Source organism: Mya arenaria, chromosome 9, assembly GCF_026914265.1.
Source record: "Mya arenaria isolate MELC-2E11 chromosome 9, ASM2691426v1".
In the NCBI taxonomy this organism is placed as follows: domain Eukaryota; kingdom Metazoa; phylum Mollusca; class Bivalvia; order Myida; family Myidae; genus Mya; species Mya arenaria.
Window position 1 is genome coordinate 63,604,933 of NC_069130.1, and position 15,807 is coordinate 63,620,739.

Consider the following 15,807-nt stretch of genomic DNA (forward strand, 5'->3'; position numbering starts at 1 on the left):
TCTCGGCCCGATTTATAATATCCTGGGTATACTTCAGATGATTATGTTAACAAACAGACGTCTTCTACTTCGCTGCTGTATGATGTTGACCAGTGGTAACAAAAGCACGTTGATAAGCATTAACCTTTGGTTACTAGAAAGCGTGGTTTGGGTAAGACCTTAGATAACTTGAAAGCGTTGATTGGAATTGACCTTAGGTAACTAGAAATCGTTGTTTGAAATTGACCTTTACTATAAGGGGCTGTTTGGAATTGACCTTTACTATAAAGGGGCTGTTGGGAATTGACTTTTGGTAATTAGAAAGCATTTTTTTTTAAATGACCTTAACTTTAAGGGGGCTGTTTGGAATTCACCTTTACTATAAGGGGCTGTTTGGAATTCACCTTTACTATAAGGGGGCTGTTTAGAATTTACCTTTTGTTAGTGAAAATAGTTGTTTGGATTCGACCTTTGGTTACTAGAAAGTGATATTGTGCATTACTTTGCAATGACCTCTGGGTGTTGTGCATGCCATCATAAATAGTTACTGTTTATTTCAATACAGTATATGTACGTGACTAATCCGTGGTATGTTAGTAAAACACCTGACTTTCAACCCAAGGGAGATAACGCTCAACTCCAACCTCTCCATATTTTTAAAAGACTAACCGTCTTCAGAGTGGGAAAATGTGTAGCTGTAACCAATAAGAACGACGCCCAGGCACTAACGACGACAACATTGTTGCACTGTTGTTTAAGTCGTAAAATAAACACAGTATAATTGTTATACCATTTAAGTGCAATTCGATTGGATTAGCGTAAAATTGTGATGCTTCTGGTATTTCGTTTCTTTTCCAATATGATTGAATTGAGTCAAATCAGACCATTTGTGACCTGTTTTTGGGTGCAAGCAGTAATATTAAAAATGCCTTTTAGCTGTTGTTTTTTGTAACAGTTTACAAGAAGTACATATTTCAATAGTGGTACATAATAGTATATCCCTAGTAAAGCCCAGGTAAGCAAAAGGGCCATGCTTCAATTGGTGCTGCCGGCACAATATTTATGTTTATTATCTTTCGTTTTTATCATTATACATGGTAACTTATTAACTTTTTACATAGCATCTTTTTTCTTTTTTAAAAATCAGATTTTTTTTTATATGAGTTCATAGATAATGGAGATTAATTGTCGTTCGAGGTATGATATTCCAATACAACATAATTGAGTGTCCCACCAATTTGTGTTTCGACAATAAAGTATGTTTTTCTTAATTATGTACCTAATTTTTCGCATTTCGGACAATTCCTGAACACATGTTTATATGTTAATGACATGGGATTGTACAGTTTTATAACTGGCTAAGTTATTTCGTTTGATGAATAATTTGGGCAATATCAAATATTATCATTTTATATTATTTTCATAAAATGCCTACAGTCACCCGCCACATCAAACACTTAGTACTGTATGTGGAACAAATAGCTGTGTGTTATCTGACGAATCCTGGCTTTTTGCGAATTATGTCTTTTTTTGGACTAATAGGGCCACATTAGCGGGAATAACAGTCACGTATGCTAATGAATTCCAACATACTCTCAATCAATTAGCACATTTAAGTTCGCGTGCAAATTGCAACAGCTGAATGACAAACTGCCTTTATTTGGAGAGATTTCTGTCAGACAGGAGATAGCCAAGCATCTCGCGCATTTTATTTTCATTAGTAGATTTAAGAATCAATCGATAAACTTACATTTAGCGTTCTGTAAAAGCTTCTACAAATTTCAAGTGTTTAAGAATATATGGTGCATATTGATCGATCAACTTATAATTTTACTTAACTAAATGCAGATACGTTTTCGATTCTTGCCAGCATTTTCAACTCTATCGCGTGCCTGAGGGTTTTTAATATCGATTGATAAACTTCAATTATTTTGCTACTTGCAAATAGTTCACGAGTCTAGTCATCGATTTGTCATCAATTCCAATACTATTGTGTGCCGTTGGAACTTTCATTATCGATCGATTTACTTATCATTTTACTAAATGCACCTTCGTGGCACTAGCATGCAGCCAGGTGAGCGCCTCATCACAGACGGCAACTCCAATTTTCATATTTTCTCTTAAAGTATTGGATATTTTCATAATGAAAACATTCTGCTAGCGACATTCTGTTCCTGTCGCAGATCATAATACAACCAAGAGGATTTAAAATTGTTGTCGTCTGCACACACGACAGTGCTTTAGTGACTGTGCAATTTCCTGAATAGTTGTGTAGGATTTTTAAATGGTATGTATATATTGTGTGTGATTTGTTAATATTATTCGCATTCTTTATTGAAACACAACCTTTTCTTTTTTAAATTAGACGCTAAACACAAGGTGTCTTAAAAAAGTAGATCGTATTTTATTGCTAATGTATTCTTTCAAGGATTCAAGTAAAGTACTAATAACATTTCATTGCATACATTACCCGGGTAAATCACTTCAAAGGACACGGTATAACATAAAATACAACATTTTAAATACGCTCTATTTTGTTTGTTGGCGTCATTTAAACATCACGCACTATAAATTGATATATATTAATGATAAAATCGAAGACCTAGGTACAACATTTCTAGAATTGTATATATTAAATAACAAGGAATTTAAGAAGATCGAAGTTTGTAGTCTCAATTTTAATGTTTATGTTATAGTTATCGAATGTTTGAAAATAACAATGCTTAGATGTAAAAAGTAACAAAAAGGGATTGCATATACATGTTTTGTAAACGAACCATGTATACATGGGTATAATGCTACAACGTGTTGGCTATGTATACGCTTATTCGTATTAGTACATTCTCCTTCGTCAGAGGGTTGACAATGATAAATCCAGCATCATGGCTTTTGTGTACGAGAATCAAGTAGAATGCTATTAACTTGTAATCAAATCTGAAACAACAAACTGAGATTCAAGCTTTAGTGGTGGAAATGAATCACGTCAAAATGCGCACGGAGCAGAAAATTGTTGTATTTCCATAAAACTGTATATTTCCTTCGAGATTATGTTTCAAAAGTCTTGTAAAGCTGCGGGCAAGTGTAGTAGCTTCAGCGCTGATCAAGTCGATTACTGTTAAAATATTAGGTTAACGTTGTACGGGGCTGTCTGTTATAGCACCTAAGCAGCAACCTCAACTGAAAACCGGCAATCAGGGAAATATTTTGCGCAGACGAGTCATGAATAACAAATATTTACGACATAAACGCGAACATAGCAGGATTGTGCTTTCAACATTGGGAAACACACGTCCTTGAAAAATACGTTAATAGGCGTAAAATATCATTCAACCTATGCATTATTTATTAATGGCAGTCATCGATATAAATGTTTAATGCATTCTTATAATGTCACTATAATAAGCAGACGAAAATAAAATCGAAATGTCTATCGTCAGCAATTGTATTCCACATACTTGTACTCAACGAAGCATTCTGGTTGCAAAAAAACACCAAAAAACACAATAGATTAACCATTAAAAGACTGGTGGAGCAGGTCATATACCAACGCTTCCTTAATTACGCTAAATGGTTAAATAGTCCAGTGAAATCTACTGATAAGCCCGGTAGCATGAAACTGTTGGAGCAGGTCAAATACAAACGTCTCTCTCCTCCTATGTTACCACTCTATGGACCGATAACCCAGTGCAATCTACCCTGTTAAGCCCAGTAACATGCAAATGTTGGAGCGGGTCAAATACATACGTCCCTCTCCTATATTACCGCTATATGGTACAAAAGCAGCATACTACATACACAATTTAACACCCAATAGACTTGTGAGATGACACAATAGCCATATGTCTCCACAAAGGCAGTTGACATTAGTTTAACTACAGCATACTTCATACACAAGTTAACAACACATAGTATAGTGAGATGGCACGATGGCCATATGACTCCACAAAGGCAGTTGACATTAGTTTAACTACAGCATACTTCATACACAAGTTAACAACCCATAGTCTAGTGAGATGGCACGATGGCCATATGTCTCCACAAAGGCAGTTGACATTAGTTTAACTACAGCGTACTTCATACACAAGTTAACAACCCATAGTCTAGTGAGATGGCACGATGGCCATATGTCTCCACAAAGACAGTTGACATTAGTTTAACTACAGCATACTTCATACACAAGTTAACAACCCATAGTATAGTGAGATGGCACGATGGCAATATGTCTCCACAAAGGCAGTTGACATAAGTTTAACTACAGCATACTTCATACACAAGTTAACAACCCATAGTATAGTGAGATGGCACGATGGCCATATGTCTCCACAAAGACAGTTGACATAAGTTTAACTACAGCATACTTCATACACAAGTTAACAACCCATAGTATAGTGAGATGGCACGATGGCAATATGTCTCCACAAAGGCAGATGACATAAGTTTAACTACAGCATACTTCATACACAAGTTAACAACCCATAGTATAGTGAGATGGCACGATGGCTATATGTCTCCACAAAGGCAGTTGACATTAGTTTAACTACAGCATACTTCATACACAAGTTAACAACCCATAGTATAGTGAGATGGCACGATGGCTATATGTCTCCACAAAGGCAGTTGACATTAGTTTAACTGTAGCATACTTCATACACAAGTTAACAACCCATAGTATAGTGAGATGGCACGATGGCTATATGTCTCCACAAAGGCAGTTGACATAAGTTTAACTACAGCATACTTCATACACAAGTTAACAACCCATAGTATAGTGAGATGGCACGATGGCTATATGTCTCCACAAAGGCAGTTGACATTAGTTTAACTACAGCATACTTCATACACAAGTTAACAACCCATAGTATAGTGAGATGGCACGATGTCTATATGTATCCACAAAGGCAGTTGACATTAGTTTAACTGTAGCATACTTCATACACAAGTTAACAACCCATAGTCTAGTGAGATGGCACGATGGCTATATGTCTCCACAAAGGCAGTTGACATTAGTTTAACTACAGCATACTTCATACACAAGCTAACAACCCATAGTCTAGTGAGATGGCACGATGGCTATATGTCTCCACAAAGGCAGTTGACATAAGTTTAACTACAGCATACTTCATACACAAGTTAACAACCCATAGTATAGTGAGATGGCACGATGGCTATATGTCTCCACAAAGGCAGTTGACATTAGTTTAACTACAGCATACTTCATACACAAGTTAACAACCCATAGTATTGTGAGATGGCACGATGGCTATATGTCTCCACAAAGGCAGTTGACATTAGTTTAACTACAGCATACTTCATATACAAGTTAACAACCCAAAGTATAGTGAGATGGCACGATGGCTATATGTCTCCACAAAGGCAGTTGACATTAGTTTAACTGTAGCATACTTCATACACAAGTTAACAACCCATAGTATAGTGAGATGGCACGATGGCTATATGTCTCCACAAAGGCAGTTGACATTAGTTTAACTACAGCATACTTCATACACAAGTTAACAACCCATAGTATAGTGAGATGGCACGATGGCCATATGTCTCCACAAAGGCAGTTGACATAAGTTTAACTACAGCATACTTCATACACAAGTTAACAACCCATAGTATAGTGAGATGGCACGATGGCTATATATCTCCACAAAGGCAGTTGACATTAGTTTAACTGTAGCATACTTCATACACAAGTTAACAACCCATAGTATAGTGAGATGGCACGATGGCTATATGTCTCCACAAAGGCTGTTGACATTAGTTTAACTGTAGCATACTTCATACACAAGTTAACAACCCATAGTATAGTGAGATGGCACGATGGCTATATGTCTCCACAAAGGCAGTTGACATTAGTTTAACTGTAGCATACTTCATACACAAGTTAACAACCCATAGTATAGTGAGATGGCACGATGGCCATATGTCTCCACAAAGGCAGTTGACATTAGTTTAACTACAGCATACTTCATACACAAGTTAACAACCCATAGTATAGTGAGATGGCACGATGGCTATATGTCTCCACAAAGATAGTTGACATAAGTTTAACTGTAGCATACTTCATACACAAGTTAACAACCCATAGTCTAGTGAGATGGCACGATGGCCATATGTCTCCACAAAGGCAGTTGACATTAGTTTAACTACAGCATACTTCATACACAAGTTAACAACCCATAGTATTGTGAGATGGCACGATGGCTATATGTCTCCACAAAGGCAGTTGACATTAGTTTAACTACAGCATACTTCATACACAAGTTAACAACCCATAGTCTAGTGAGATGGCACGATGGCTATATGTCACCACAAAGGTAGTTGACATTAGTTTAACTACAGCATACTTCATACACAAGTTAACAACCAACCCATTGTATTGGAGATGGCACGATGGCTATACGTCTCCACAAAGGCAGTTGACATTAGTTTAACTACAGCATACTTCATACACAAGTTAACAACCCATAGTATAGTGAGATTGCACGATGGCTATATGTCTCCACATAGGTAGTTGACATTAGTTTAACTACAGCATACTTCATACACAAGTTAACAACCCATAGTATAGTGAGATGACACGATGGCTATATGTCTCCACAAAGGTAGTTGACATTAGTTTAACTACAGCATACTTCATACACAAGTTAACAACCCATAGTATTGTGAGATGGCACGATGGCTATATGTCTCCACAAAGGTTTTTGACATTAGTTTAACTACAGCATACTTCATACACAAGTTAACAACCCATAGTATAGTGAGATGGCACGATGGCTATATGTCTCCACATAGGTAGTTGACATAAGTTTAACTGTAGCATACTTCATACACAAGTTAACAACCCATAGTATAGTGAGATGGCACGATGGCTATATATCTCCACAAAGGCAGTTGACATTAGTTTAACTGTAGCATACTTCATACACAAGTTAACAACCCATAGTATAGTGAGATGGCACGATGGCTATATGTCTCCACAAAGGCAGTTGACATTAGTTAAACTACAGCATACTTCATACACAAGTTAACAACCCATAGTATAGTGAGATGGCACGATGGCTATATGTCTCCACAAAGGCAGTTGACATTAGTTTAACTGTAGCATACTTCATACACAAGTTAACAACCCATAGTATAGTGAGATGGCACGATGGCCATATGTCTCCACAAAGGCAGTTGACATTAGTTTAACTACAGCATACTTCATACACAAGTTAACAACCCATAGTATAGTGAGATGGCACGATGGCTATATGTCTCCACAAAGGCAGTTGACATAAGTTTAACTGTAGCATACTTAATACACAAGTTAACAACCCATAGTCTAGTGAGATGGCACGATAGCCATATATCTCCACAAAGGCAGTTGACATTAGTTTAACTACAGCATACTTCATACACAAGTTAACAACCCATAGTATTGTGAGATGGCACGATGGCTATATGTCTCCACAAAGGTAGTTGACATTAGTTTAACTACAGCATACTTCATACACAAGTTAACAACCCATAGTATAGTGAGATGACACGATGGCTATATGTCACCACAAAGGCAGTTGACATTAGTTTAACTACAGCATACTTCATACACAAGTTAACAACCCATAGTATAGTGAGATGGCACGATGGCTATATGTCACCACAAAGGTAGTTGACATTAGTTTAACTACAGCATACTTCATACACAAGTTAACAACCCATAGTATAGTGAGATGACACGATGGCTATATGTCTCCACAAAGGTAGTTGACATTAGTTTAACTACAGCATACTTCATACACAAGTTAACAACCCATAGTATTGTGAGATGGCACGATGGCTATATGTCACCACAAAGGTAGTTGACATTAGTTTAACTACAGCATACTTCATACACAAGTTAACAACCCATAGTATAGTGAGATGACACGATGGCTATATGTCACCACAAAGGTAGTTGACATTATTTTAACTACAGCATACTTCATACACAAGTTAACAACCCATAGTATAGTGAGATGACACGATGGCTATATGTCTCCACAAAGGTAGTTGACATTAGTTTAACTACAGCATACTTCATACACAAGTTAACAACCCATAGTATTGTGAGATGGCACGATGGCTATATGTCACCACAAAGGTAGTTGACATTAGTTTAACTACAGCATACTTCATACACAAGTTAACAACCCATAGTCTAGTGAGAAGGCACAATGGCTATATGTCTCCACAAAGGTTGTTGACATTAGTTTAACTACAGCATACTTCATACACAAGTTAACAACCCATAGTATTGTGAGATGGCACGATGGCTATATGTCTCCACATAGGTAGTTGACATAAGTTCAAGTGTAGCATACTTCATACACAAGTTAACAACCCATAGTCTAGTGAGATGACACGATGGCTATATGTCTCCACAAAGGCAGTTGACATTAGTTTAACTACAGCACACTTCATACACAAGTTAACAACCCATAGTATTGTGAGATGGCACGATGGCTATATGTCTCCACAAAGGTTGTTGACATTAGTTTAACTACAGCATACTTCATACACAAGTTAACAACCCATAGTATAGTGAGATGGCACGATGGCTATATGTCTCCACATAGGTAGTTGACATAAGTTTAACTGTAGCATACTTCATACACAAGTTAACAACCCATAGTCTAGTGAGATGACACGATGGCTATATGTCTCCACAAAGGCAGTTGACATTAGTTTAACTACATCATACTTCATACACAAGTTAACAACCCATAGTCAAGTGAGATGGCACGATGGCTATATGTCTCCACAAAGGTAGTTGACATAAGTTTAACTGTAGCATACTTCATACACAAGTTAACAACCCATAGTCTAGTGAGATGACACGATGGCTATATGTCTCCACAAAGGCAGTTGACATTAGTTTAACTACAGCATACTTGATACACTAGTTAACAACCCATAGTATAGTGAGATGACACGATGGCTATATGTCACCACAAAGGCAGTTGACATTAGTTTAACTACAGCATACTTCATACACAAGTTAACAACCCATAGTCTAGTGAGATGGCACGATGGCTATATGTCTCCACAAAGGCAGTTGACATTAGTTTAACTACAGCATACTTCATACACAAGTTAACAACCCATAGTATAGTGAGATGGCACGATGGCTATATGTCTCCACAAAGGCAGTTGACATTAGTTTAACTACAGCATACTTCATACACAAGTTAACAACCCATAGTATAGTGAGATGGCACGATGGCTATATGTCTCCACAAAGGCAGTTGACATTAGTTTAACTACAGCATACTTCATACACAAGTTAACAACCCATAGTATAGTGAGATGGCACGATGGCTACATGTCTCCACAAAGGCAGTTGACATTAGTTTAACTACAGCATACTTCATACACAAGTTAACAACCCATAGTCTAGTGAGATGGCACAATGGCTATATGTCTCCACAAAGGCAGTTGACATTAGTTTAACTACAGCATACTTCATACACAAGTTAACAACCCATAGTCTAGTGAGTTGGCACAATGGCTATATGTCTCCACAAAGGCTGTTGACATTAGTTTAACTACATCATACTTCATACACAAGTTAACAACCCATAGTATAGTGAGATGGCACGATGGCTATATGTCTCCACAAAGGCAGCTGACATTAGTTTAACTACAGCATACCTCATACACAAGTTAACAACCCATAGTATAGTGAGATGGCACGATGGCTATATGTCTCCACAAAGGCAGTTGACATTAGTTTAACTACAGCATACTTCATACACAAGTTAACAACCCATAGTCATACACTTATTTTAAAGCAGCACACAACAGATCACACGTTGAATACATCCTTCGTCATATGAAATTGTGAAGTTGTCTTAAAAAACAACAAAATGACAAGAAGCACTTGTCCGGAGCGCAGGAAAGGCTGGTATTATAAGTGTACACTGGGAACAATATTCCATTTGAAAATAGTATATATCTGATTAGAGATACTCTCTGATAATTAAAATGGCGTTTTATTTCAATAGGTTTTTTTTCAATTAAACAGATATAAATATTTAATCAGCAATTTTGAAATAGGCTTTATAAAAATATCTTTCATTTCTATGCAAAAACGAAACAAAAAAGATTTAAAAGTTGTATTCTTGGTATGGTATGCATTATGAAAAAACTGATTTTTAGGTCATGATAGTTCATTATCTAGAGTTTTTGCACACATGGAATAGACCAGACCCAGTGGGGTTTAACGCATGCGTACAGCGTGGCATCGTGCTAAACCCGTGTTAGTATAGAGCAATCAAGAAATGTGTGGTAGCCCAGAACCTAAATCAGGCGCGTAGCTGCCTTTACGCCAAGACGCCCGGGCGTGCACATTATTTTCACGAGTTTACTTTTATTGAATAAATAAAAGTATTTTTTTTTTTAATAATTTAAACGAAAAAAGTGTGTAATACTTAAAGTAAAACGGCACATCAGGTCAATTACACGCCACTCTGGGTGACCCGGTCGATAACTGTGTCATACTATGCGGTCATAACCTTGACGTCACAACTAGTATGTCATCCACTACATATGAAAGTGACGTCAATATATTTTTAATATTTTATTAATTCATGGCGGTCGTCCTCGGGCTGTTGTAAAAAATGAAAAAAACAAAACCTATGACACTGGACAAAATGTTCAAGCGGATGTTTGAAACCGCGACAGCGACTGCGTGCCCAGAAGCAACCGGCACGGCACCTTCGGAGCATGCAAACAGCATGGACCTAGATCTATCTGCCACAGAATCTGACAGCACCAAACCTGGACAGGCTCAGCCAGTTAAGTCTACCCACAGTGGTCCTTCATATCCTGATATAGCTACTGCGGCAAGTGGAGAACTTGAAGCAAAGTGGAAATGGTCGATATTGAAAGACACATGGACTGACTGCCATATGTTCAACTTTCCCTCAAGGTAGGTTGTGTTGTCTTTTGAATGCAAAAAAATACAATTAAGTGACACGCAGATTTAAAAATCCCCAACTCAAGTAAAAATTTAAAATGCAAATTTCCAGTTTATTTTCAATTATACTTCATTGCAACATGGCATGCTTGTGTAAAACGTTGTTTAACATTTGAGCATACACAATTTCATTGAAGTGTTGTGGGTAAAAACCGAGAAATCTGCCTTTGAATTTATCACTCTAATTTGAGATTTTCCTAAGAAGCTTTATGAATACGCCCCCAGTCTGACAGACCTTTAAATCTCGATCACGTCGTCGATATTAGTTAAGTATGTAACATATATGTTTAGTCATGCTTTTTACCCTTAGCCGGGCGGCTACGAAAATTGTCGTCTGCTAAAAATATCGTCTACTTCAATTTTAAATATCGTCCGATTTTCTTCAAATTTGGTATACCCTTTTTCTAGTATTAAAAAAAACTTGGATCCAGATGAGATACTCGGCGTCTGGTCTGGATTCAAGCTGTTTGAGTAAGCATGAATAGTCGCGAATAGCAGGTACAGGGTTAGGTAAACAAAATAGTGTAGACCCTAGTTGCATTATATTTTAAACATTTATAGGTTATGGTAGTTGCATCAAAAAAGAGCTTTGGTAAATTTATAATACAATTTACCGGACACTTCTTGGTGAAAACTGTTCCTTGATAGAAGTCAGAACCAGGTCAACTAATACATCTTTTGTTTTCTCTTTTGTAGAAGCATCCATGGGAAAATGAGAAAGCTGTCATCAAGCTGGTTGACAGACCACCCCTGGCTCAGATACTCGATTTCTACAGATGCCTTATTCTGCGCCCCCTGTTTCGTATTTGGACGGAAAGATGCGAAGGAGAAAACTTTCATCAGTACACCAGTGAAGGATTGGTCCAACCTAGCCAAGTACGTCAAGAGGCACGAATTAGCAGAGTCAAACCATCACAATGTTACAGCTATGGCGGAACATTTTCTTGATATACAATCAGGTAAGATGGAACCCATCACAAGTTCTGTATCGGACAGTCACAGACGCCTAGTGGAGCAGAACCGCCATATTCTCAGGAAAATTATAGAAGTAATCGTCCTTTGTGGTAAGCAAAATATCGCTATCAGAGGTAATACAGAAGAACGAAGCAATTTTTTAGCCATACTGCATTCAAAGGCAGCAGATGACCCTATCCTAGCACAGCATCTAAATGTTCCAGAAAATCGTAGGGCAACATACACATCGCCCGACATACAGAATGAACTGATCTGTTTGTGTGCTGAGCAGATACAGATCGAAATTGTGCAGGCATGCAATGATGCAGTCTGTTTCGCTCTTATAGCCGATGAGTCGACCGACAAGTCAACAAAAGAACAGGTGTCCGTGTGTCTGCGATTTGTCCAACGTGGAAGCGGTTCCCAGCAATTTAGAGTCCGTGAAGATTTTCTTGGATTTGTTCAAGCAAGTAGAACTACTGGCGAGGTACTTGCAGAACTACTCTTGACCTCTCTTGAAAATCATGGAATCGAAGTAGATAAGATGCGGTCTCAGGCTTATGATGGTGCCGCAAATATGTCTGGAAAGCACAGGGGCGTACAGGCACGAATTCGTCAACGGGTGCCGTCTGCGCTGTATGTACACTGTAGAGCCCACTGCCTCAACCTAGCAGTTATGCATAGCAGCAAGGACCCATGCATAAGGTCAGTGATGACAACTGTGCAAGAGGTAGGGTTTGCATTTGATTATTCGGCCAAAAGACTAAACTTCTTTGTTGATGAACTTGCTGCTGACCAAGACGCACAAGAAAAGCTAAAGAAACGCACCAAACTGAGAACTCTGTGTGAAACTAGGTGGACTAGCCGAGCCGATGCCCTCTCAACGTTCAAGTCAGCATACAGCGTTGTTGTTCATGCCCTTGAACAGCTACAGGAGGATGGCGATGACAAGGCAGGCCAACACTTGGCGTCGATCATGAAGTTTGACTTCATAATCGGACTGGTCGTTGCTGAGCACGTTATGCAAAGTACAGTTCCGTTGTCTTATCTTCTTCAGGCAGTCGACTGCGATTTGCTTGAGGCAACGCGAGAAAGTCAAACCCTCATCCGCCAGTTTCAAAACGAAAGGGCAGACCCTAATGTCTGGGAAGCATTGTTTCAGAGCGCTAAAGATATTGCAGCAGAATTTGAGATTGAACCTTCAATGCCCCGTCTTGCTCAACGCCAACGAAACCGGGCAAACCCACCGGCCAATGATCCACAACAGTATTGGCAGCGAGCTCTCTACTTCCCTTTCTTGGACCATTTGTGTCAAGAACTTAGCGACAGATTGATTGTGGCCGAGGAAAGATTCCGTGCACAGTACTTGATTCCATCCAAGTTGAACCTTTGCACAGACGGAATGGTGGATCTCATTTTTGCGGGGTATTCGGTGGACCTACCTCAGGGAAACCAGTCATTCCATAACGAGGTTAGGCGGTGGAAGGCTAGATGGCAATTGATGGATGAAAATGACAAACCAAGCACATTGGGTGAAACTGTAGCATCAACCAATCCGGATCTTTACAAGGGAGTTTATACAGTACTCACCATTCTTCTGACCATGCCGGCATCATCTGCTACTGCTGAACGGAGCTTTAGCGTTATGCGCAGGGTGAAAACCTACCTGAGGTCGACGATGCGGACAGAGCGCATGACAGGACTTGCCCTGATGCACGTATATCGGGATGTTAACATTGACATTGACCAGGTAGTGTCTAAATTCGCTGGAAGCAAAAGCCGAAGGCTTGACTTTGTTTAATGAATGTGTTCACAAATAAATAAATCAGATGTGAAAAGAGAAATTTGTTTCAGTATTTTAAGGCAATAATACGTTTCCAAAATGCGTCAGATGTCACCATTTACATTCAACAGTTTCAAAAAATTCCGGGGGGGCATGCCCCCAGACCCCCCTAGCACTTCGGCGGCTTCGCCGCCTCAATGGGCGTCCACATTGATTTTGATCCAGCTACGCGCCTGTAAATCAATGTAAAATATCTACTTTACAGAAATTGCATTCATGATTCATGCAGGATGCCACGAAAACATTAAATATTCCAGATGCATCTTTGAACATGCTGAACAACGCATATTAGGGAGTATATTATTCAAGATATTTTTTGGCTATTACTCGCTATCCTTGACATTTCCATATTGACTTAGCCGTTGCATTGTAGAGCATTTTAAGGGATTACGCACATCCAACAGCATTAGGCTGTAATGTTGATATATTCTTATTCCTTTTAAGATAGGCTAAAATGTTTTGCCAAGAAAAGAATTTCTACTATGGATTTATATATTTATTTGTTTATTTGCATATTCCTGTAATAATAATGTCAATACTCTTAACTTTATCTGTTTATTCGAAGTGCAGCTGCGTAAATCTTACGTGACTTGCCCATATAGTTTCAATTGTGCCTATAGATAAAGTCATATGTGTGACTTACCCCTATGATCTCAGTTGTGCCTTTGCACAATGTCATATGCGTGACTTCCCCTATGGTTTCAGTTGTGCATTTAAACAATGTAATTTGCGAGAGTTGGCGCTATAGTTTCAGTTGTGCCTTTGAACAATGTCATATGCGTGACTTCCCCTATGACTTCAGTTGTGCCTTTAAACAATGTAATATGCGTGACTTGCCCCTATGGTTTCAGTTGTGCCTTTAAACAATTTAATATGAGTGATTCCCTTCTGTTTTCAGTTGTGCCTTTAAACAATGTGATATGTGTGACTTCCCTCTATGGTTTCAGTTGTGCCTTTAAACAATGTCATATGCGTGACTTCCATATGGTTTCAGTTGTGCCTTTAAACAATGTGATATATGTGACCTGCCCCTATGGTTTCAACATTGCCTTTAAACAATGGCATATGCGTGACTTCCCCTATGGTTTCAGTTGTGCCTTTGCACAATGTCATATGCGTGACTTCCCCTATGGTTTCAGTTGTGCCTTTAAACAATGTAATTTGCGAGAGTTGGCGCTATAGTTTCAGTTGTGCCTTTGAACAATGTCATATGCGTGACTTCCCCTATTACGTCAGTTGTGCCTTTAAACAATGTAATATGCGTGACTTGCCCCTATGGTTTCAGTTGTGCCTTTAAACAATTTAATATGAGTGATTCCCTTCTGTTTTCAGTTGTGCCTTTAAACAATGTGATATGTGTGACTTCCCTCTATGGTTTCAGTTGTGCCTTTAAACAATGTAATATGCGTGACTTGCCTCTATGTTTTCAGATGTACCTTTAAACAATGTGACATGTGTGACTTGCCCCTATGGTTTCAGTCGTGCCTTTAAATAATATGATATGCGTGACTTCCCCTCCCCTATGGTTTCAGTTGTGCCTTTCAACAATGTCATATGCGTGACTTCCCCTATGGTTTCAGTTGTGCCTTTAAACAATATCATATGCGTGACTTGCCCCTATGGTTTCAGTTGTGCCTTGAAACAATGTAATATGCGTGACTTCCCCTCCCCTATGGTTTCAGTTGTGCCTTTAAACAATATCATATGCGTGACTTCCCCTATGGTTTCAGTTGTGTCTTGAAACAATGTCATATGCGTGACTTCCCTATGGTTTCAGTTGTGCCTTTAAACAAGGTGATATATGTGGCCTGCCCCTATGGTTTCAACAGTGCCTTTAAACAATGGCATATGCGTGACTTCCCCTATGGTTTCAGTTGTGCCTTTAAACTATGTCATATGCGTGACTTCTCCTATGGTTTCAGTTGTGCCTTTAAACAATGTAATATGTTTGACTTGCCTATGGTTCCAGTTGTGCCTTTAAACTATGTTATATATGTGACTACCCAATAGTTTCAATAGTGCC

At 38.6% G+C, this 15,807-nt stretch overlaps 2 protein-coding genes across 3 annotated transcripts in view; both read left to right on the forward strand.

The window, feature by feature from the left end:
* Nucleotides 1-1,665: 1,665 nt before the first annotated feature.
* The window catches only part of LOC128202671 (uncharacterized), a 73,406-nt gene continuing 59,264 nt past the window's right edge, over nucleotides 1,666-15,807 (forward strand). For both annotated transcript variants that reach the window (XM_052903712.1, XM_052903713.1), the window contains exon 1: nucleotides 1,666-2,266. The gene's annotated coding sequence lies outside the window, so the exon portion shown is untranslated. The remainder of the gene's footprint in view (nucleotides 2,267-15,807) is intronic.
* LOC128246263 (zinc finger MYM-type protein 1-like) lies at nucleotides 10,662-13,742 on the forward strand. The gene is made up of 2 exons (XM_052964455.1): nucleotides 10,662-10,939; nucleotides 11,684-13,742. Exons 1-2 carry the CDS (start codon nucleotides 10,662-10,664, stop codon nucleotides 13,740-13,742), a joined length of 2,337 nt encoding a protein of 778 aa, XP_052820415.1.